The sequence below is a fragment of the Bombina bombina genome, chromosome 5 (genome assembly GCF_027579735.1).
Source record: "Bombina bombina isolate aBomBom1 chromosome 5, aBomBom1.pri, whole genome shotgun sequence".
Lineage (NCBI taxonomy): Eukaryota > Metazoa > Chordata > Amphibia > Anura > Bombinatoridae > Bombina > Bombina bombina.
In genome coordinates, this window is record NC_069503.1 from 480,013,118 (window position 1) to 480,037,845 (window position 24,728).

General features: G+C 37.3%; 1 protein-coding gene across 11 annotated transcripts in view; it reads right to left on the reverse strand.

Annotated features, from left to right (window-relative positions):
* LOC128660491 (NKAP family protein CG6066) overlaps positions 1–24,728 on the reverse strand; it is a 739,752-nt gene that overhangs the window by 624,977 nt on the left and 90,047 nt on the right. For all 11 annotated transcript variants that reach the window (XM_053714374.1, XM_053714373.1, XM_053714371.1 and 8 more), the window contains one exon: positions 14,436–14,519. In XM_053714374.1, coding sequence (XP_053570349.1) covers positions 14,436–14,519 — 84 coding nt within the window. The remainder of the gene's footprint in view (positions 1–14,435; positions 14,520–24,728) is intronic.

A 24,728-nucleotide genomic window follows, 5' to 3' on the forward strand; every position in this document is an offset into this window, starting at 1 on the left:
GTGTAAATGACCGCTTTAAAAAGAATGCTGAACTTCTACTCCGTAAAATGGTTCAGGCTAAACACGTTGCTGGGTGGAATGACAAAGGAGAATTTGTATACAAAGAGCGTGTTGTGCCCGGGTCAAATATACAGGATCTGGTGCGTGGTGTTACACAAAATAATAATGTTACAATTAGGAAGACACCCCAAGGTTGGAATACATTTCTGAGTGCAATGGCTGAACTGAACATCCGATCGAGTGTTGTTGGTAATACAACAATCAGGGAAAACCTTAATGGTTTAAAGATGTTAAATGAGAATTCAGCAACTAATGTTCAAAACCCTTCACAAGAAAGAGATGAGGGAGCCTTCTTTTTAAGGTCCAGCTCACTAAGTCCCCCTAGTCTAACAATTCCTCATGGTTATTTACTACCTAAAAAAAGAACTGGTAAACTTATACAACCAACTACTTGGTTGAAAATGTAAATAAATGATTGAGTTTTAAATGTTTTTTTTTCTTATTATTTTGTATTATCTTTGTAAGCTTGTTATTGTTTAAATGTTTTTTTTCTCCATAATAAAAATAAAACTATTGAAATTTGTATTTGTGTCTGTGTTAAATTATTCTATTATTTAAACTATTAATCTGTAGTAATACATTACACAATTGGACTCTCTTAAATACATGAGCTTAAAAAAAAGGCATGCGCACAAAATTACTTAAAGGGCCATAATACCCAAATGTTTAAACATTTGAAAGTGATGCAGCATAGCTGTAAAAAGCTGACTAGAAAATATCACCTGAACATCTCTATGTAAAAAAGAAAGATATTTTACCTCAAAAGTTCCTCAGTAGCCACCTCCCATTGTAAAGGATTTCTAAGCAGCATTTTAGTGTGTCTGTCCTGGGACAGCTGAAAGAATGAGCATCGTGAACTCTCATATTATTTCACCAATCAGGTAAAGGAAGCTTACTATGAAATCTCATGAGAGTTAAAGGATTACTTTCTGTTATAATTTTTAAGCTAAACAACTAACATATTAAAGTTAATAAACATTAATTAAAACCTACTGACCTATATTTTCTCCAAAACGAAGTTTCATAACGTTCTAAAAGTTATATCTTTTATTCGCCGATGATGTCACATTATCCTGCCCAGTATTTTCAGCACTGCATGTTCAAAATACTTAAACCAATAAGTTTGTGTTTAAAGCACCATTTTGAAACCTAGGTATTGTAAACGGATTGGTACAGAGCAAAGGATACCCACGGAGTGGGTTTGGAAAACAATTAAATTTGCAGACAAGATTTCTGATATACGGTAGAGATATGTTAATGAAATGCTATTGGTAAAAAGCGTATTTGGGGTAGTTAGTTAGTAACAGGCATAGAAAATATTTACTTACAGTGGCCCTTTAAGTCAAATCTCATGAGATCACAGTAAGAGTTCATGACCTCAGCACTGCTGATGCTGATTGGCTGCTGTTCATTTCTTCATTTTTTTTATTTTTTTTTACCTGCAGCTGGGAGCAGGTGAAGTATAACTTTTTACACAGAACTAACTCTGCTGAGCTGAGGAGATTGTAAATATCTTCCTATTTTACATAGAGATGCTCAGGTGATATTTTCCTGTCAGCTTTTTACAGTTATACTGCATCAGTTTCAAGTGATTTAGCATATGAGTATTATGTCCCTTTAATTACTAAGGGGGGTACACAAAGAGGTAATAAACATGTTCGGACTTGACCGCAGTACAGAATTCCTTACTAGCGACAAGACAGAACATGACTCTACTGGCTTCGACATGTTCCGACTTGCCCCTAGTACGAAATTCTGTACTGCGGGCAAGTCCGAACATGTTTATTACTGCTTTGTCGTACCCATATCCTTAAAAATAAATTTAAAGCGTATTAAAAATATTCACTACAAAACCTATTGGATATTACATATAACACAGCAAAGTAAAAACATTGCGCTCGTTCATAAAACAATTATTCAATCAATAAAAAAACATTTTATTTATTCCGCAACTATATAATTATTTTATAAAAATCATTGCAATCAATAAAAATACATTTTATTTATTACGCAACTATATCATTACCATATCAAAATCATTATCAATATTAAAAAGGGGCGGGTATAGGGGCTGAGACTTGGGTGGAAAAAGAGCGGGGATTTACATTAAAAGGGGCGTGGCACCTGTCAAATTAAGTTTGACGACATGTGTAGCTTCTTACTACTACTAACATTACTTAAAAAAAAAAAAAAGATTAAATTAATCTAAAATTACAAAAAATAAAAAAGTGTAACATTAAAAAATAAAATAAACCAAATTATCAACAACAAAAATTAAACCTAATCTAATACCCCTATGAAAATAAGAAAGCCACCCAAAATAAAAACACCCCCTAAACTAAACTACCAATAGCCCTTAAAATGACCTTTTGTAGGGCATTGCCCTAAGTTAAACAGTCTCCCACTAGCAGTGAAAGAAAACAAAATAAAACAACCTAACACTGAAAAAACCTAAACTACCCATTGCCCCTAAAGAGACCAAGGCAATGCAGAGCGGAGGTGACCGCGGAACAGGACCGGCAACGGTGGAGCCATCCAGCGTGGAGATCCTCTTTGTACGATCACTGCCGCACACTGAAGATTTAAACAAGGTACCCGTTTATTTTTGGGGTACCTTGCATTCCTATTGGCTGAAATTTTCAAATCAGCCAATAGGATGTGAGCTACTGAAATCCTATTGGCTGATTTGAACAGCCAAAAGGATTTCAGTAGCTCGCATCCTAATGGCCGGTTTGAAAATTTCAGCCAATAGGAATGCAAGGTACCCCAAAAATAAAACGGGTACCTTGTATTCAATCTTCAGTGTGTGGCGGTGATCTATGAAGAGGATCTCTGCGTCGCCTTGGTCCTGGATGAAGATAGAAGAGGTCGCCACCTGGAAGAAGATCATCACCGCCTGGAAGAAGACCTTGTCCGCAAAACTTCAGGAACGGTGAGTACCTATTTGAGGTATAGACAAGCTTTTTTTTATTTTTTGGGGTGGCTTTTTTTTTAATTTTTATTAGGGTTTTTTTGGGCTGTAAAAGAGCTAATTGCCCTTTTAAGGGCAATGCCCATACAAATGTCCCTTTAGGGGCAATGGGTAGTTAAGGTTTTTTTAGTGTTAGGTTTTTTTTTTATTTTGGGAGGTTTGGTGGGAGGGGGGGACTTAGTATTTTTTTGATGTAAAAGAGCTGTTTAACTTACAGCAATGCCCTACAAAAAGGTCCTTTTAAGGGCTATTGGTAGTTTAGTTTAGATAGGGGGTGTTTTTATTTTGGGGGTTTTTATTTTCATAGGGGTATTAGATTAGGTTTAATTGTTTTATTTTTTATCAGTTGGTTTATTTTTTTCTGTAATGTTAGACTATTTTTTGTAATTTTAGATTAATTTAATCTTAGGTTGTTTTTTTAAGTAATGTTAGGTTTTTTATTTTAATGTAATTGAGGTTAATTTAGGGGGTATTAGGTTAGGGGGCTTAGTAATTAAATTAGTTATTTGAGTTGTGGGGGGTTGGCGGTTTAGGAGTTAATAGGTTAATTAGGTTTATTGTGATGTGGGGGAACGGCGGTTTAGGGGTTAATAGGTTAGATACTTTGCAATGTGGGGGTGGCGGATTAGGGGTTAATACATTTATTAGTTAGATTGCGATGTGGGTGAATGGTAGATTAGGGGTTATTAGTTTAATTAGGTATATTGCGTTGTGGGGTTTGGTGGCTTAGGACTTAATACTTTTATTATTAGTTGTGATGTGGGGTGATTATGGCTATAGGGGTTTTGATGTTTCAGGTTTATTTTTTGGAGGCGGCTTAGAATTTTATGGGAGATTTTACTTCTTTTCTTTTTTTTATGCGCTGGCAGTTTCTAAACTGCCGTAAGTGACTGGCGACTCCAGAAATGTGTATTTTCTCACATATCTGGAAATCACACTAGTTTATTCGACTTACGGCAGTTTATGAACTGACGGCGGGGTTTTTGGGATTCCCCAATGTGCAGGGTGAAATTATGGGCGACGTGAGTTTCAGCAGTTGCGCGGAAGTCTGCGCTGCATATGTAATCCTAACGCAATTCTGTCAGAAAGCCAAAAGCCTTTTTTGTGGGATCCAAGTGCTGATATATCGAGGCCATCATTTGTTATCACAAAAATAGTTCCACAACAGAGAAGTATATATATATTTAAAATAAATTAAAAGTAACATATATTATTTCAATTATTTTTTTTAAATGGTATTCTAATTGTATTTTATTTCTGAGTAATTTGATCCCAATGCCCCTATTAGTGATGGTCCAGACCCATATTAACCCTCTAGATGGTACTTGTCATTTTCAATTTTCTAAGTTATGATAATCTATATATTAAAGGGGAATAAAAATTGCGAAAAGGTTATTGTTTGCTTATAACGGTGTTTAACTCCTGCAAAAGACAAATATATAAAGTCAGCTTTAAAGCAACAAAGAATTACTGGGACCAGATCTGGTGAGCCAATGGCAAGTTTTGAAAATTCATACTCTATCAGAAACAAGTTTAATTTTGATCTTCATGTTTGTTTAAGCACTATTACCCCACAAAAAGCACAAAGAAAAACAGCCCAGTTGCCAGATAACAATAACAAACATTTCACAGCATTGGATCTATTTTGGTAGTTCTGGTAACTTTTAAAAGGGATATTTCAATAAAAAAAAAATGATATGCTCTCATTCATTACAGCATTTTATCACTATCAACCCTGTAAATCTATGTGTTTAGCCCTCTCAAAGTACCACTCGGAAACTGCAGAGAACTGCTGATAAAATGACATGCTCTAAAATATAGAGCATGCATTTTTTAACTATACTTGCCCTTTAAGAAGCCTTTATTACCCCACTCACTGTCAAATCATTGTAATACTGATCACCTGTCAGAGCTGCTAGCCTTATTATGTTGTGTTGCTAATGTCAGCACTCAAAGATTGCTGTTAAGTTTGAACTAAATGAATTAAAAAGAAAAAAAAAAAAGATTGGTTCTGGGTAAATCCACAAATAAACTATATTCTGTGAAATTCTATATTGGATTATTTTTTATGCTATTTTTTGTTTTCTTTAGTTTCAGATAATTGCTAAACTGTGTGAGTTAGGGGAAGGTTATGTGTTAAAGGGACATTACAGACAAAATTGAAATCCACATGGATGCATTTCAGTTTTGTATAGAAGCATTTATGTAATATACAGTACATAAATTAGTAAATCTGTTTCTAATAAAAGCTATAGCTGTCTCAAAAGTGTTTTTAAACACAGCACTTGCTCAGAGAGTCTAAGGTGCTTGCACCATCTGGTAAGGATTACATTTGTTAATTGCTGACATGATACAAGCCCCACTGATAATCTGAGCAGATCCATTATATGAAATGCTGGTGCTCTGATTATATCTAGCTATGCTTCATATGCAGAAAAATATGTTAAAACTTAAAAAGGGATAGAAAACACCAGAATTGTTATTGTTTAAAAAGACAGATAATCCTTCTAATTTACCATTCCCTAGTTTTGCATAACCAAAATGCTGTAATGAATGAGAGATATGCTCTCATTCATTACAGCATTTTATCACTATCAACCCTGTAAATCTATGTGTTTAGCCCTCTCAAAGTACCACTCGGAAACTGCAGAGAACTGCTGATAAAATGACATGCTCTAAAATATAGAGCATGCATTTTTTAACTATACTTGCCCTTTAAGAAGCCTTTATTACCCCACTCACTGTCAAATCATTGTAATACTGATCACCTGTCAGAGCTGCTAGCCTTATTATGTTGTGTTGCTAATGTCAGCACTCAAAGATTGCTGTTAAGTTTGAACTAAATGAATTAAAAAGAAAAAAAAAAAAGATTGGTTCTGGGTAAATCCACAAATAAACTATATTCTGTGAAATTCTATATTGGATTATTTTTTATGCTATTTTTTGTTTTCTTTAGTTTCAGATAATTGCTAAACTGTGTGAGTTAGGGGAAGGTTATGTGTTAAAGGGACATTACAGACAAAATTGAAATCCACATGGATGCATTTCAGTTTTGTATAGAAGCATTTATGTAATATACAGTACATAAATTAGTAAATCTGTTTCTAATAAAAGCTATAGCTGTCTCAAAAGTGTTTTTAAACACAGCACTTGCTCAGAGAGTCTAAGGTGCTTGCACCATCTGGTAAGGATTACATTTGTTAATTGCTGACATGATACAAGCCCCACTGATAATCTGAGCAGATCCATTATATGAAATGCTGGTGCTCTGATTATATCTAGCTATGCTTCATATGCAGAAAAATATGTTAAAACTTAAAAAGGGATAGAAAACACCAGAATTGTTATTGTTTAAAAAGACAGATAATCCTTCTAATTTACCATTCCCTAGTTTTGCATAACCAACACAGTTATAGAAATATACTTTTTACCTCTGTAATTACCATGTTTCTTTTGACAGAGTTGAATTTCAGGCAAATAGGGCTGGCTCTTTAATAAATTCACGTGCGTGAGCACGAAGTTATCTATATGAAACACATGAACTAACATTCATATAAGAGGCGGCCTTCAAGGGCTCAAAAATTAGCATATTAGCCTACCTAGGCTTAGCTTTCAACTAAGAATACCAAGAGAACAAAGCAAATTTGATGATAAAGGTAAATTAGAAAATTGTTTAAAATTACATTCCCCATCTGAATCATGAAATTTATAGGGACAGTCAAGTCCAAAAAAACTTTCTGTAACTTTAAACAATTTTCCAATTTAGTTTTATCACCAATTCTGCTTTGTTCTCTTGGTATTCTTAGTTGAAAGCTAAACCTAGGAGGTTCATATGCTAATTTCTTAGACCTTGAAGGCCGCCTCTAATCTTAATGCATTTTGATAGTTTTTTACCACTAGAGGGCATTAGTTCATGTGTTTCATATAAATAACAATGAGCTCATGCACATGAATTTACAGTGGAGTCAACTCTGATTGGCTAAACTGCAAGTCTGTCAAAAGTCTGTCAAAAGAACTAAAATAAGGGGTCAGTCTTCTAAGGTAATTACAGAGGTAAAACGTGTATAATTATAACTGTGTTGGTTATGCAAAACTGGGGAATTGGTAATTAGGGGATCTTTTAAAACTGCAAAAATTCTGGTGTTGCCTGTCCCTTTAATTTGGACTTTACTATCCCTTAAACAGTGATAACTTTTAATAGAAACATTTTTGTCAGTACATGTACATTGTGCAGCCACTTTATTAGGTACAGCTACCTAGTAGCATGTTAAGCCTCCTTTAGCCTTCAAAACAGTCTGAATTAATCCAAGCATGGATTTAACAAGACGCTGAAAACATTGTGGAGGTATTGTGTACCATGCAGACATAAGTGTGTCTCACAACTCCTGGAAATTCGACAGAGTTGTAGGCCTGCAGCAAATAGCCCTTTCCAGCTCAACCTCAAAGATGTTTAATAGGATTGAGATCCAGGGACTGAGCAAGAAAAGTAATTGTCATGTTCCATAGTGATGCAGGCTTTGTGCAACAACACATTAACCTGCTGGAAGTAACCATCTGCCTGAGGATAAACTGTCAACATGAGGAACTAGGAACTTTGATTCGTCAGACCAAGAGACCTTTTTCCACTCTGGGGCATTGCAATATGTTTTTCTACACACTTAGGTTGAATTCTAATGTGATTTGCGAAATTATGGCCTGTCTGTTTGCTTGGTCTAGCCATCCTCCTCTGACCTCTCTCATCAACAAGCGTGTTTCTTCCACAGGACTGCCGCTGACTGGTTGTTTTTTGTTCATTGCACCATTCTTGATAAACCCTTGAAAATGTGGTACGTAAAAAAAAGTTCAGGAGTAGCCGTTTCAAATATGCTTAGTCCAGCACGTCTTGCACCTACTATCATGCCACGTTCAAAGTCCATTAGATCACTGTTCTTTCCCTTTCTCGCTGCGGTTTGTACTTTTAACTGATAGTAGGAAGGTTGTTCTGCTGGATTTATACCAAAGCTGCAGCAACGTGATGTGCAACATAGTGGAACTAACCATTTGTGTGCACAGCAGGGCTGTACCTAATAAAGTGGCCACACAGTGTATATTGCAAATATGTTTCTATCCAAAGATGTAATTCGTCTGTGCTTTTAAATTTTGACTGGAATGTCCCTTTAAATCAAATCTCTAAAAACATAATTTATGCTTACCTGATAAATTCCTTTCTTCTGTAGTGTGATCAGTCCACGGGTCATCATTACTTCTGGGATATTACTCCTCCCCAACAGGAAGTGCAAGAGGATTCACCCAGCAGAGCTGCATATAGCTCCTCCCCTCTACGTCACTCCCAGTCATTCGACCAAGGACCAACGAGAAAGGAGAAGCCAAGGGTGTAGTGGTGACTGGAGTATAATTTAAAAAATATTTACCTGCCTTAAAAAAAACAGGGCGGGCCGTGGACTGATCACACTACAGAAGAAAGGAATTTATCAGGTAAGCATAAATTATGTTTTCTTCTGTTAAGTGTGATCAGTCCACGGGTCATCATTACTTCTGGGATACCAATACCAAAGCAAAAGTACACGGATGACGGGAGGGATAGGCAGGCTCTTTATACAGAAGGAACCACTGCCTGAAGAACCTTTCTCCCAAAAATAGCCTCCGAGGAAGCAAAAGTGTCAAATTTGTAAAATTTGGAAAAAGTATGAAGCGAAGACCAAGTTGCAGCCTTGCAAATCTGTTCAACAGAGGCCTCATTCTTGAAGGCCCAAGTGGAAGCCACAGCTCTAGTAGAATGAGCTGTAATTCTTTCAGGAGGCTGCTGTCCAGCAGTCTCATAAGCTAAACGTATTATGCTACGAAGCCAAAAGGAAAGAGAGGTAGCAGAAGCCTTTTGACCTCTCCTCTGACCAGAGTAAACGACAAACAGAGAAGACGTTTGTCGAAATTCCTTAGTTGCCTGTAAGTAAAATTTTAGGGCACGAACTACGTCCAGATTGTGCAGTAGACGTTCCTTCTTCGAAGAAGGATTTGGACAAAAAGAAGGAACAACAATCTCTTGATTGATATTCCTGTTAGTGACTACCTTAGGTAAGAACCCAGGTTTAGTACGCAGAACTACCTTATCCGAATGAAAAATCAAATAAGGAGAATCACAATGTAAGGCTGATAACTCAGAGACTCTTCGAGCCGAGGAAATAGCCATTAAAAATAGAACTTTCCAAGATAACAACTTTATATCAATGGAATGAAGGGGTTCAAACGGAACGCCCTGTAAAACGTTAAGAACAAGGTTTAAGCTCCATGGCGGAGCAACAGTTTTAAACACAGGCTTAATCCTGGCCAAAGCCTGACAAAAAGCCTGAACGTCTGGAACTTCTGACAGACGTTTGTGTAACAGAATGGACAGAGCTGAGATCTGTCCCTTTAATGAACTAGCAGATAAACCCTTTTCTAAACCTTCTTGTAGAAAAGACAATATCCTAGGAATCCTAACCTTACTCCAAGAGTAACCTTTGGATTCACACCAATATAGGTATTTACGCCATATCTTATGGTAAATTCTTCTGGTAACAGGCTTCCTAGCCTGTATTAAGGTATCAATAACTGACTCAGAAAACCCACGTCTTGATAAAATCAAGCGTTCAATTTCCAAGCAGTCAGCTTCAGAGAAGTTAGATTTTGATGTTTGAAAGGACCCTGTATCAGGAGATCCTGTTTCAGAGGTAGAGACCAAGGTGGACAGGATGACATGTCCACCAGGTCTGCATACCAAGTCCTGCGTGGCCATGCAGGTGCTATTAGAATCACTGATGCTCTCTCCTGTTTGATTCTGGCAATCAATCGAGGAAGCATCGGGAAGGGTGGAAACACGTAAGCCATCCTGAAGTCCCAAGGTGCTGTCAGGGCATCTATCAGGACTGCTCCTGGATCCCTGGATCTGGACCCGTAACGAGGAAGCTTGGCGTTCTGTCGAGACGCCATGAGATCTATCTCTGGTTTGCCCCAACGTCGAAGTATTTGGGCAAAGACCTCCGGATGAAGCTCCCACTCCCCCGGATGAAAAGTCTGACGACTTAAGAAATCCGCCTCCCAGTTCTCCACTCCCGGAATGTGGATTGCTGACAGGTGGCAAGAGTGCGACTCTGCCCAGCGAATTATCTTTGATACTTCCATCATTGCTAGGGAGCTTCTTGTCCCTCCCTGATGGTTGATGTAAGCTACCGTCGTGATGTTGTCCGACTGAAACCTGATGAACCCCCGAGTTGTCAACTGGGGCCAAGCCAGGAGGGCATTGAGAACTGCTCTCAATTCCAGAATGTTTATTGGCAGGAGACTCTCCTCCTGACTCCATTGTCCCTGAGCTTTCAGAGAATTCCAGACGGCACCCCAACCTAGAAGGCTGGCGTCTGTTGTTACAATTGTTCAGTCTGGTCTGCTGAATGGCATCCCCCTGGACAGATGTGGCCGAGAAAGCCACCATAGAAGAGAATTTCTGGTCTCTTGATCCAGATTCAGAGAAGGGGACAAATCTGAGTAATCCCCATTCCACTGACTTAGCATGCACAGTTGCAGTGGTCTGAGGTGTAAGCGAGCAAAGGGAACTATGTCCATTGCCGCTACCATTAAGCCGATTACCTCCATGCATTGAGCCACTGACGGGTGTTGAATGGAATGAAGGGTGCGGCAAGCACTTTGAAGTCTTGTTAACCTGTCCTCTGTCAGGTAAATCTTCATTTCTACAGAATCTATAAGAGTCCCCAGGAAGGGAACTCTTGTGAGTGGAACGAGTGAACTTTTCTTTTCGTTCACCTTCCATCCATGTGACCTTAGAAAAGCCAGTACTAACTATGTATGAGACTTGGCAGTTTGAAAGCTTGAAGCTTGTATCAGAATGTCGTCTAGGTACGGAGCTACCGAGATTCCCCGCGGTCTTAGTACCGCCAGAAGAGCACCCAGAACCTTTGTGAAGATTCTTGGAGCTGTAGCCAATCCGAATGGAAGAGCTACAAACTGGTTTGTTGACAACCTTGACAGATGAAATCTCTCTCTTGGAGGAGAGTATTTGAAGTCCAGAAGGTATCCCTGAGATATTATCTCTAGCGCCCAGGGGTCCTGGACATCTCTTGCCCAAGCCTGGGCGAAGAGAGAAAGTCTGCCCCCCACTAGATCCGATCCCGGATCGGGGGCCCTCAATTCATGCTGTTTTAGGGGCAGCAGCAGGTTTCCTGGCCTGCTTGCCCTTGTTCCAAGACTGGTTAGGTCTCCAGCTTTGTCTGTAGCGAGCAACAGATCCTTCTTGTTTTGGAGCAGTGGAAGTTGATGCTGCTCCTGCTTTGAAATTCCGAAAGGAACGAAAATTAGACTGTCTAGCCTTAGGTTTGGCTCTGTCTTGAGGCAGGGCGTGGCCCTTACCTCCTGTAATGTCAGCGATAATTTCTTTCAAACCGGGCCCAAATAAGGTCTGCCCTTTGAAAGGTATATTAAGTAATTTGGACTTAGAAGTTACATCAGCTGACCAGGATTTTAGCCACAGTGCTCTGCGCGCCTGAATGGCGAATCCGGAATTCTTAGCCGTAAGTTTAGTTAAATGTACTACGGCTTCCGAAATGAAAGAATTAGCTAGCTTAAGGATTCTAAGCCTGTCCGTAATGTCGTCCAGAGTAGCTGAACTAAGGTTGTCTTCCAGAGACTCAATCCAGAATGCCGCTGCAGCCGTGACCGGCGCAATGCATGCAAGGGGTTGCAATATAAAACCTTGTTGAACAAACATTTTCTTAAGGTAACCCTCTAACTTTTTATCCATTGGATCTGAAAAGGCACAGCTATCCTCCACCGGGATAGTGGTACGCTTAGCTAAAGTAGAAACTGCTCCCTCCACCTTAGGGACCGTTTGCCATAAGTCCCGTGTGGTGGTGTCTATTGGAAACATCTTTCTAAATATCGGAGGGGGTGAGAACGGCACACCGGGTCTATCCCACTCCTTAGTAATAATTTCAGTTAGTCTCTTAGGTATAGGAAAAACGTCAGTACTTGTTGGTACAGCAAAATATTTATCCAACCTACACATTTTCTCTGGTATTGCAACTGTGTTACAATCATTCAGAGCCGCTAACACCTCCCCTAGTAATACACGGAGGTTTTCCAGCTTAAATTTAAAATTTGAAATATCTGAATCCAATCTGTTTGGATCAGAACCGTCAGCCGCAGAATGAAGCTCTCCGTCCTCATGTTCTGCAAGTTGTGACGCAGTATCTGACATGGCCCTAGCATTATCAGCGCACTCTGTTCTCACCCCAGAGTGATCACGCTTGCCTCTTAGCTCTGGTAATTTAGCCAAAACCTCAGTCATAACAGTAGCCATATCTTGTAATGTTATTTGTAATGGCCGCCCAGATGTACTGGGCGCCACAATATCGCGCACCTCCCGAGCGGGAGATGCAGGTACTGTCACGTGAGGCGAGTTAGTCGGCATAACTCTCCCCTCGTTGTTTGGTGAAATTTGTTCAATTTGTACAGATTGACTTTTATTTAAAGTAGCATCAATACAGTTAGTACATAAATTTCTATTGGGCTCCACTTTGGCGTTAGCACAAATAGTACAGGTCTCATCCTCTGAATCAGACATGTTTAACACACTAGCAACTAAACTTGCAACTTGGAAATATTATTCAAGTAAAATACAATGAAAAACGTACTGTGCCTAAGAAGCACAGAAAGATATATGACAGTTGAAATCAATAAACTGAAAAGGTTACAGCATCAAACTTTGTAAAAACAAAACACAATTTTTTATCACAGTCAACTACAATCTCACAGCTCTGTTGTGAAGATTACTTCCCTCAAACAAGCTTTGAAGACCCCTGAGTTCTGTAAGATGAACCGGAACATGCAGGAAAAAACAATGAGCTTCTGACTGAAATTTTTGATGCGTAGCAAAAGCGCCAAAAAAAGGCCCCTCCCCCTCACACACAACAGTGAGAGAGATCAGTAAACTGTCAGAATTAGATCAAGCAACTGCCAAGTGGAAAAATAGTGCCCAAACATTTTATTCACCCAGTACCTCAGAAAATGAAAACGATTTTACATTCCAGCAAAAACGTTTAACATAAATTAAGAGTTATTAAAAAGCCTGTTGCTTGCAAATAGGCTAAAGTCTTATATACACAGTGTAATTCCAGTGAAGTACCATTCCCCAGAATACTCAAATGTAAAATATACATACATGATATTATATTGGTATGGCAGGATTTTCTCATCAATTCCATTGTCAGAAAATAAAAGCTGCTACATACCTCTTTGCAGATTAATCTGCCCGCTGTCCCCTGATCTGAAGTTTACCTCTCCTCAGATGGCCGAGAAACAGCAATATGATCTTAACTACTCCGGCTAAAATCATAGAAAAAACTCTGGTAGATTCTTCTTCAAATTCTACCAGAGAAGGAATAACACACTCCGGTGCTATTAAAAATAACAAACTTTTGATTGAAGAAATAAAACTAAATAAAATCACCATAGTCCTCTCACACATCCTATCTAGTCGTTGGGTGCAAGAGAATGACTGGGAGTGACGTAGAGGGGAGGAGCTATATGCAGCTCTGCTGGGTGAATCCTCTTGCACTTCCTGTTGGGGAGGAGTAATATCCCAGAAGTAATGATGACCCGTGGACTGATCACACTTAACAGAAGAAAATGATGTTTCATTTTAAACAACAGTATGTAACATTTTTATAGTTAGATAGTTTATACCATTTGTTTTAAAAACGGTCATCAGGCCTCCCTAACAGGCCAGATTTTCAAGATTACCTTGGTTGATCGCTTATAAAATAACGATGTTTACTAATCAGCTGATTATTTTGCCTGTGCTCAGTTCAGATATACTCTAAATATGGCCTGTTATGGAGGTCTGAGGACAGGTTTGAAAACCAGTGGTTCATACCTACTCATTTTCTGGGGGTGGGGGAAATGCAAAATGGTTACTACAAAATAAAATCACAAGTTATAGATAATTAGTTCAGTTTTTTTTAAGATGGAAATGTAAATCACAGATTTAAAGATTAGAGACACAGAGAATGATAGAAATAGAAGGAAAAGGAAAAACAGCTCTAGAAAAGATATGTGAAATGGCTCAGCACTGAAGGGCAATCATATTCCCTACACTATTTAATATTACATGATTTATTGATTCTTTGATCATTTATGGCCACACTGTAGACAGACTATTAGAACAAATAACTTATAATAGAATTAACTGCTTGATAAAAAAAATCTATGATTTTAACAGCCTTCATTATTATTATTATTTTAACTGAATAAAAAAACAAATCACTTAACACAGTCAGTCAAGTCTTCCCAGACCATAATTTCGGAGCACATGTGGTTTGCTATAACATGACTTAATACGTGTATGGTACAGACATACCGATAAGTGGAAGAGTACGTTCCTTGTCATAAAAATAATCTTCCAGACACACAACCCTCTTCTGTGGATATTCTATATGAATACCTGTAATGGTCAATGAGAATTGCTTAGTTATTAACATCATATTTAAATTAATATTAAGGATAAAAAACTGAAGCATAACAGGTATAGATGAAGGTTGAAATAAAAGGAGATGGAGAAAAATGTTGAAAGACTAAATAATTACATAGTACTGTTAAATATTTTTAGTAATTAGCAACTGAACTAAGTTTTTAAAAGTGTTATAAAGTGTTGGTATTTTTCTCCAAATTCACGTGACTCTTGATGCCACAGAACAATTGGTTTGAATGTTCAGACTAGATTTTCAGTAGTTTCAAAATCATTTTTATTTGAGTTAAATCATAAAGGTTTTTGTATAGTTCTAAAAATTTTTAAAAAAGTCAAACAACAAATCAAGTAATTAGTTGCAATTAACATTTCATTTACTTCTATTACCAAATTTTCTTTAATATCTTGTTGAAAAAAGGTCAGAAGCGTGCCGGTATCATATTTCAGCAAGAATGTTAAAAGGGACAGTCAACACTAGAATGTTTGTTGTTTAAAAAGATAGATAATCCCTTTATTACCCATTCCCCTGTTTTGCACAACCAACACAGTTATATTAATACACTTTTTACCTCTGTAATTACCTTGTATCTATGACTCTGCAAACTGCCACCTTACTTCAGTTCTTTTGACAGACTTGCATTTTAGCCAATCAGTGCTGACTCCTAGGTAAGTTCACAGGGTGAGCTCAATGTTATCTATATGACACACATGAACAAATGCCCTCTAGTGATGAAAAACTGTCAAAATGCATTCAGATTAGAGATAGCCTTCAAGGTCTAAGAAATTAGCATGAGCCTGCCAAGGTTTAGCTTTCAACTAAGAATACCAAGAGAACAAAGCTAAATTGGTGATAAAAGTACATTTGAAAGTTGTTTACAATGACATGCTTTATTTGAATGATGTTATTTGAAAGTTTATTTTGGACTTGACTGTCCCTTTAACCATTTGCAAGAGCACTAGATGGCAGCACTATTTCCTGCCATGTAGTGCTCCAGACACTAACCTATGTATCTCTTCAACAAAGAATACCATGGAAACAAAGCAAATTTGATAATAGAAGTAGATTCAAATTTTTTGTTAAATTGCTTTGCCTAAATCACAAAAGAAATGTTTTGGGTTTTAAATCCCTTTACCTGATAGATCATCATCATACTTACATACATTTCAGGATTTCAATATAAATAAGAAACCACTTTTGGGCTACTTCAGAAACAAGCAGACTATAAAGAGGGCTTTAAAATGAAAGCAGTCTATCTGGTATAAAATAAAATATAGGTGCAAAGGTTAAGCAAAGGGCTGACCTTTTAAAAAAGAACAAAATCTCTTGATATCCTATATTTAATTGGGCTAAAAATGAAGTCAATACGAAAAGGCAAACCCAACTGTGCAAGCAAAATAAATAATACGGAGGTTATTAATACGGAGGTTATTAATCCAAAGTAGAGTAGAACAATGGAGTCCCGTAAGGTAATCTCTTCTCTCGATCTATTGTTTAAAGAGATGGATAATCCCTTTATTTCCCATTCCCCAGTTTTGCATAACCTACAGTTATGTTAATATACTTTTTACTTCTGTGATTACCTTGTATCTAAGCCTCTGCAGACTGGCCCCTTATTTCAGTTTTTGGCAGACTTGCATTTTAGCCAATCGGTGCTGACTCCTAAGTAACTCAACGAGAGTGAGCACCATGTTATCTATATGGCACACATGAAACAGCGCTGTCTAGTTTTAAAACAAAATGTCAAAATGTACCAAGATAAGAGGTGGCTTTCAACAAAGTATACCAAGAGAACAAAGGAAATTTGATAAATACAAATTGGAAAGTGGTTTAAAAATGCATATCCTACCTGAAGCATGAAATTAATTTTGACTAGACCGTCCCTTTAATAGCCAAGTCACACACTGCACTTCATTGTAAGCTGAGCTGCCATAACAGTATATTGAGGTACAAGAACTTACAGTGTGGTTGCTCATTTATGTGGAGTCAGATATACGTTTCAAAGAAGCAAATAAAATACAGATCCCAGGGTATGTGAAATCTTGTAAGACACTGCCAATATATAAATTCCTACACAGCATGAAAACAGAATAACAAACTCCACAACAGTAAATTACTGGTGCAGCAATACACTCACATTATTTATTAAGAGTTTATATAGTATTATAGATTTAAAAAAATAAGCAGATCTACTTATCAGCATTGGTCTAAACTCTGAGAGGGTAATTATATAGCAATCTCCAGGACCCCCTGTGTGCTGTTTTCTTAAAGGGATACTAAACCCAATATTTTTTCTTTAATGGTTCAGAAAGAGCATGCAATTTTAAGCAACTTTCTAAATTACTCTTATTATCAATTTTTCTTTGTTCTCGTGTTATCTTTTTTTAAAAAGCAGTAATGTAAAGCTTAAAGGGACATTAAACAAATAAATTCTAGTTAGAATGCATTTAAAGAAAAAAATAGTCTGAGAATAACATGTAGATGTATTTTTTTAAAGTTTTATTAGCTTTGTAAATATTGACAAAATAAGTGTAAAGTTTTAGTGTCTATAAAACAATGGAAGCTGCCATGTTGTAACTTAGGTTACCTTTTCTTCTGTGGCCAATTAGAAACAGTTATAAATAGGTCACTAGAGTATACAGCCAATGGCTGTGTGAAATATAACAGTGTTCTTCACTTCCATTTCTAACAGGAACTGAAAAGCTCACAATTTTAGGATTGAGTTACAGGAAAAGGGGACAAAATAAATAATTAAAGTATATTGCAGAATGTTTTTCTATATACAATTTATAATACCATGTTTAATATCACTTTAAGAGCCGGACCATTTTTGTTTGAGAACCTGGGTTATGCTTGCTTATTGGTTTGCTAAATGTAGCCTCCAATAAGCATGTGCTATCCAGGGTGCTGAACCTAAAATAGGCTGGCTCCTAGCTTTAATTTCCTGCTTTTTGAATACAGATAGCAAGAGAAAGAAGAAAAATTAATAGGAGTAAAATAGAAAGTTGCTTAAAATTGCATGCTCAGTCTGAATCATTAAATAAAAAAAATTGGGTTTAGTATCCCTTTAAGAAAACAGCACACATAGGGAGTCCTGGAGATTGCTATATAATTACCCTCTCAGAGCTCATACCCATGCTACAGACACCTCTGGGCATATAGCCAAAAATACTATCCCTCAACAAACACCAACTCGACTCGGGTCATTAAATATATATATATCTCCCCTAGTTACTGATGGTTACACTCAGAGAGTCTATATCTTGTGCACTATTTTCTAAAAGAAACCTCCGTCCGCTCCTGCAGGTGTACTGGGTAAAGAATGTCACTGCTCAGGAAGGTTTGGAAAAGTCCAGCACAACCAGGCTATCAGTAAGGAACACCACAGGTTGCAACTCATTTTGCAATTGCCCAGAGCCTCTTCAGGGAATAGGTGCTTGGTCAATGACTGTGCAAAAATAAACGCAGTAGATATAAATAAAACACAACGTATTATCACTGCATGAAAATAAATAAAAACTTATGAGTGAAGTATATTCAATTTAATACAAATAAAATTACAAACAATATAAAACAGTGAAACAAATCACAAACCATATCTGTCTCATTGATTAAATTTCCATAAAAGAACTCTCAAATTGCATATTAAAAAGTCCTAAATGTATGAAAAAAGTCCAAAAAGTATACAGAAACGTCCGAAACAGAAACCAGAGTCAGTGCCTACAAAAGAATATATACAGTATACACACAATTGTGAAACACTGTAGGGTTCCCTTCTGCTCAGATAGGAAAGTTACCAATAAAGGGACAGTCTATTATAAATTAAACTTTCATTATTCAGATAGGACTTTTAATTTTAATCAACTTTCCAATTTACTTTTATCATCAAATTTGCTTTTTTCTCTTGGTATTCTTAGTTTAAACTAAACATAGGTAGGCTCATATGCTAATTTCTAAGCCTTTGAGAGCTGCCTCTTATCACATGCTTTTTACCTCTCTTTTCAACACAAAGAGACAGAAAGTACATGTGGGTCATATAGATAACACTGTGTTCAGGCACAGAAAGTTATTTAAGATTTAGCACAAAGCAATGCTAAATTTAAGACAATAGATAATAAACAGTCACAGTCATGTGATCAGGGGGCTGGAAGAAGGTTCCTAGATACAAGGTAATCACAGAGGTAATAAGTATATTAATAGAACAGTGTTGGTTATGCAAAAGTGGGGAATGGGTAATAAAGGGATTATCTATCTTTTAAAACAATAACAATTCTATGGTAGACTGTCCCTTAAGCTAGGAGAGGATTCTGGTGTAGCTGGCTCCAGTTGCAGTAAACTAGCCAATCAGCGTATTCATCTTTCACAGATTCCCAGATCAGTGGCGTTACACCCCGGCTTGTAGCAGTTATCCAAGCATCTTATAAACAGTGACTGTAGCTCTTTATGGACAAGCCAAAAGTATGTTTTGCAACATGTTTCAGCCAGAAGTACTGTGGGTCTTTATCAAGCTACAGTAAACAGACTTTTATACCAATATTTATAGTAGCCTTAATTAGTCGTCGAGTTACTGGAATTTTGATTTACATATAGCTGTAAGAATATAAATACATTAAAATGCCACAATGAATATGATTACAGAACAACAAAAATTAACCAACTACACACACACACACTATACAGGTGAATAAAATGGAAGACTAAATAAATAAACAATTCATATTTATTTAAAAATAATACATTTATAAACAAACTATTTTAGGTCAATTCTTTTTTTTACAAAATAAAATAAAAAATCAATTAAGAAATTAATTAAGAAATAAAAAACCGATTTACTAATCAATGGGTTTTGAGAGAAAAAAAAAATAATCACTAAAACTAGCTTTTTTTTAGTGCAATGAAAATATATTCAGCTAGATTACGAGTTGTGCGTTACAAATGAAAAAGCAGCGTTATGGCTCTTTTTCACTACCACTGGTATTACAGGTGTACCGCACACCTTTTTGACCGTAAAACAACGTAACTACCGCTCCTTTTTCAATGGGACTTCCATAGCGCCGGAATAATGAGTTTGCCTGTCCAGCCAAAACCTACAAGATCTGTAACGCCACCTGAAAATCAGTAGTTATGGGTTTTACGCTACAAAGCTGTAACATAAAACTCATAACTAAAGTGTTACAAAGTACACTAACACCCATAAACTACCTATTAACCCCTAAACCGAGGCCCTCCCGCATCGCAAACACTAAAATAAAATTATTAACCCCTAATCTGCTGCTCCAGACATCGCCGCCACTATAATAAACATATTAACCCCTAAACCGCCGCACTCACGCACCGCAAACACTAAAATATTAACCCCTAATCTGCTGCCCCAATGGCATTGCCACCTACATACACTTATTAACCCCTAATCTGCTGTCCCTAACATCGCTGCAAGCTACATTACTGTTATTAACCCCTAATCTGCTGCCCCCCCAAATCGCTGCCACATAACTACACTTATTAACCCCTAATCTGCTGCCCCCAATGTCACCGCCACTATACTAAAGTTATTAACCCCTAAACCTAACCCAACAATAACTAACACCCACTAACTCTAACCTAATTAAAATAATTCCAAATAAAAATTACAATTAATACCTAAATTATTCCTATTTAAAACTAACCACATACTTACCTGTAAAATAAAACCTAAGCTAGCTACAATATAACTAATAGTTATATTGTAGCTATCTTAGGTTTTATTTTTATTTCACAGAAAAGTTTGTATTTATTTTAACTAGATTGATTAGTTAGTAAATAGTTAACTGTTAACTACCTAGTAAAAATAAATACAAATTTACCTGTGAAATAAAACCTAACCTGTCTTACAGTTAAACCTAACATTACACTAAAATTAAATACAATACATTAATGAAATACAATTAACTAAATCAAACACAAAAAACCACTAACACAAAATAAAAAATTAATTATCAAATATTTAAACTAATTACACCTAATCTAATAGCCCTATCAAAATAAAAAAGCCCCCCCCCCCCAAATAATAAAACCCCTAGCCTAAACTAAACTGCCAATAGCCTTAAAAGGGCCTTTTGCGGGGCATTGCCCCAAAGAAATCAGCTTTTTTACCTGGCAAATAAAAATACAACCAACCCCAAACAGTAAAACCCACCACCCACACAACCAACCCCCTTCAAATAAAAACCTACCTAAAAAACTTAAAGCTACCCATTGCCCTGAAAAGGGCATTTGGATGGGCATTGCCCTTAAAAGGGCATTCAGCTGTTTTACACTGCCCAAACCCTAAGCTAAAAATAAAACCCACCCAATAAACCTTTAATAAAACCTCCGAACACTAACCCCTGAAGATCCACTTACAATTTTGGAAGACCGGACATCCATCCTCATCCAGCCAGGAGAAGTCTTCATCTAAGCGGCAAGAAGTCCTGATTGGAATATCCATTAGAATGCGGGCTCAATCCCATTGGCTGATTGGGTCAGCCAATAGGATTGAAGCATCAGCCACTATGATTTTTTCCCTTTAATTCCGATTGGCTGATAGAATTCTATCAGCCAATCGGAATTCAAGGGACGCCATCTTGGATGACGTCCCTTAAAGGGAACCTTCAATGTACGGCTGGGACCGTATGAAGAGGATGCTCTGCGCTGGATGTCTTGAAGATGGAGGCGCTCCGCGCCGGAAGGATGAAGATAGAAGATGCCGTCTGGATGAAGACTTCTTGCCACTTGGATGAAGATTTCTCCCGGGTTCGTTGAGGACTTCTTGCCGCTAAGATGAAGACTTCTCCCGGCTGAATGAGGATGGATGTCCGGGCTTCCAAAACTGTAAGTGGATCTTCGGGGGTTAGTGTTATGTTTTATTAAGGGTTTATTGGGTGGGTTTAATTTTTAGCTTAGGGTTTGGGCAATTTAAAAGACCTGAATCCCCTTTTTTAAAGGGCAATGCCCATCCAAATGCCCTTTTCAGGGCAATGGGTAGCTTAGGTTTTTTAGGTAGGTTTTTAGTTGGGGGGGTTGGTTGTGTGGGTGGTGGGGTTGTTTGTATTTTTAGTTTGGCAGTTTAGTTTAGGCTAGGGGTTTTATTATTTTGGGGGGCATTTTTTTATTTTAATAGGGCTATTAGATTAGGTGCAATTAGTTTAAATATTTGATCATTTCTTTTTTAATTTGTGTAACTTAGTGTTTATTTTTGTGATTTAGTTAACTATTTCATTAATGTAATTTATTTAATTTTAGTGTAATGTTAGGTTCAACTGTTAGGTTAAACAGACAGGTTAGGTTTTATTTCACAGGTAAATTTGTATTTATTTCTACTAGGTAGTTAGTAAATAGTTAATAACTATTTACTAACTAGTCTACCTAGTTAAAATAAATACAAAACTTACCTGTGAAATAAAAATAAAACCTAAGCTAGATACAATATAACTATTAATTATATTGTAGCTTGCTTAGGTTTTATTTTACAGGTAAGTAGTTTTAAATAGGAATAATTTAGGTAATAATTGTAATATTTATTTGGAATTATTTTAATTAGGTTAAAGTTAGTGGGTGTTAGGGATAGGGTTACGTTAGGGTTAGACTTAGGGTTAGGTTTAGAGGTTAATAACTTTAGTATAGTGGCGGCGACATTGGGGGCAGCAGATTAGGGGTTAATAAGTGTAGTTAGGTGGCAACGAGATTGGGGCAGCAGATTAGGGGTTAATAACAGTAATGTAGGTGGCGATGTTGGGGGCAGCAGATTAGGGGTTAATAACAGTAATGTAGGTGGCGGCGATGTTGGGGGCAGCAGATCAGGGGTGTTTAGACTCAGGGTTTATGTTAGGTGTAAACGTACATATTTTTTTCCCCATAGACTTTAATGGGGCTGCGTTACGGAGCTTTACACTCCGCTATTGCAGGTGTTAGGCTTTTGTTTTGCCAGCTCTCCCCATTGAAGTCTATAGGGAAATAGTGCACGAGCACGTCAAAGCAGCGCTGGTATTTCGGTGCGTTATGAAGCTCAATGCTGCCATATCGCCCGCAAACGCCTGCTTTTTGTAAACTTATAATACCAGCGCTATAGGGAGTGAAATACCGCCGATAAAGCTGCAGTCGTTAATTTCCCTATAATGCTCAAAACTCGTAATCTGGCTGATTGTGTTTTATATGTGGTTAGTCACACCAGTATAGACCTCAGCTCCCTTGTAATTGTGGAGCTCAATTTCAACTTTGAGTGCTTATCAGGCTATACAGCACCGTTAAAAGCAGTACATCTGTTCCATGTTCAAATTTATCAAGATATAGAGGAAGCAAGTCTTAAGAGCTATAAGGAGGATTTCCTCTGCAGACACCATAGCAAATTCCGCATTATCATCTCAGAAATCTTGTTGCCACGTAGTTTCAATCACAGGTATTGTAGAAGATTGTGTAATATGCAAACTTATGAAACATATTGGCTGCTCTACACGGACACACAATGGGAGGTAAAGGCCACAGGCACACTTGCGCTGCCCCTGAAGCCTTTTTGTTCTGGTACTGTGAGCTGGAAAGATAGTCACCAACTTAGTCCATTGTAATCAGCGAGTTAAGTTGTGTTATGATCGGTATAAATAATAGTGCATTGTGCCTCTATCTACCAATATACAGTGGTTTGCCGAGCCTGTTATTGCAGCTTCAAAGTAATTCAGCAATTGTGGCTGTTGCCAAAAGTGGTGCTCTGATAAAATGAAGACGAAAATTTGACCGACAGCATTCTATCCGACAGACATTTGGCCGACGGACATAATGCCAAAGCATGTTCCGAGTTTGGGCGAGGGCAGATACGCTCCAGAGTGCTCTGTTCTAATCAGAGCCTCGGGCGCCGCAACCGCCTCTGGGAACCCAACCATGGGTCCCAGCCTACACGTCTTGTAATTCTTTGTCTGGGAATTATCTATCAAATCTATCTATTTAATCTATCGAATCTATCGAATTTATCTATCAAATCTATTTATCTAATCTATCGAATCTATCTCATGGCCAGACTGTTATCTGACAGCCACTTGTCTGTCGGACTATTATCCGTCGGCCAAATGTCCATCGGCTAACAGTCCGACCACGGCCAAAAGTATACCCCACCTCCAATTATTTTTTATATTTATTGAAATTTATTTTTTTTGCGAAGAAATTCTGCTGTGATTAGATTCCATTTTAGATTTTATAATTTTACTGAAACTTGCTTACCTTGGAATGGGAATATGTTGTCAACCTCTATTTTAGTGCACTGAACAGCAGAGCAAAGCACGACATAGTTCTCTGTCGCAACTACTGAACTCTGCCATACAAGTGGCCGTGCTCGAATAAAACAACAAATTCAATTTTTTACTTGTCATGAAATAATATTCATTTGATTTTTTTTTCCAAGCATTTAAAACATGTAAAAACTATTTTTTAGCTCTCAGGCAGTACAAAAACAGACAGAAGGCCTGATTTGGCACCCAGGCCATAGTTTGAGTATTCCCCATTTTAATCTCAGAGTATGATATCAAGCAGGCAAACAGTAATGGTGCCAAGACGACAGGAAGCACAGCTATCGGGATCCATTCTCAAATGATTAATTTGCTGCTGGCTCTAAATACGTTTATATTTCATGGATAGTTCAGGGCAAAGGAATTATCTGTTGTTAAGACTCCTCCTTAATTAGCTTGCAGAGAATCACGCATGTTTAAGGAGGACGGAACACATAGCCTAACCTCAAAGGAAAAAGAAGCAATTTTATCTTACCATTCATTACTAAAAACCATCTCACACAGTACTAAAAACAGAACACAAGATTACAATGGCTACAAAGGTAATCATTTACTTTATTCAACCATACTTTTTAAAAAAAGGATATACTGTAAAACAAAGGATTGTAATTAGTCAAAATGTTTTAAATATTATTGCATGAGGAAAACTGTATTAATGCAGTATTAGCAAACACATTTACTCACTGTTTTATTGCATTGTTGGTACACAATGTTAAGAATCAGTAGCTAGAAAATGTTTCAGAGCTCTTACAGAACTGCAGGGCTGAAACATGACATGCAAGTGGAGAACTTGATCCATATTTAATAGAGGAAGATGGGGGGGTATTCAATGATTTCATTTATGGTGGGGGATAGATATGCAGGTATTCCTGCGGTTTTATGTGTGTAATTTAGTAA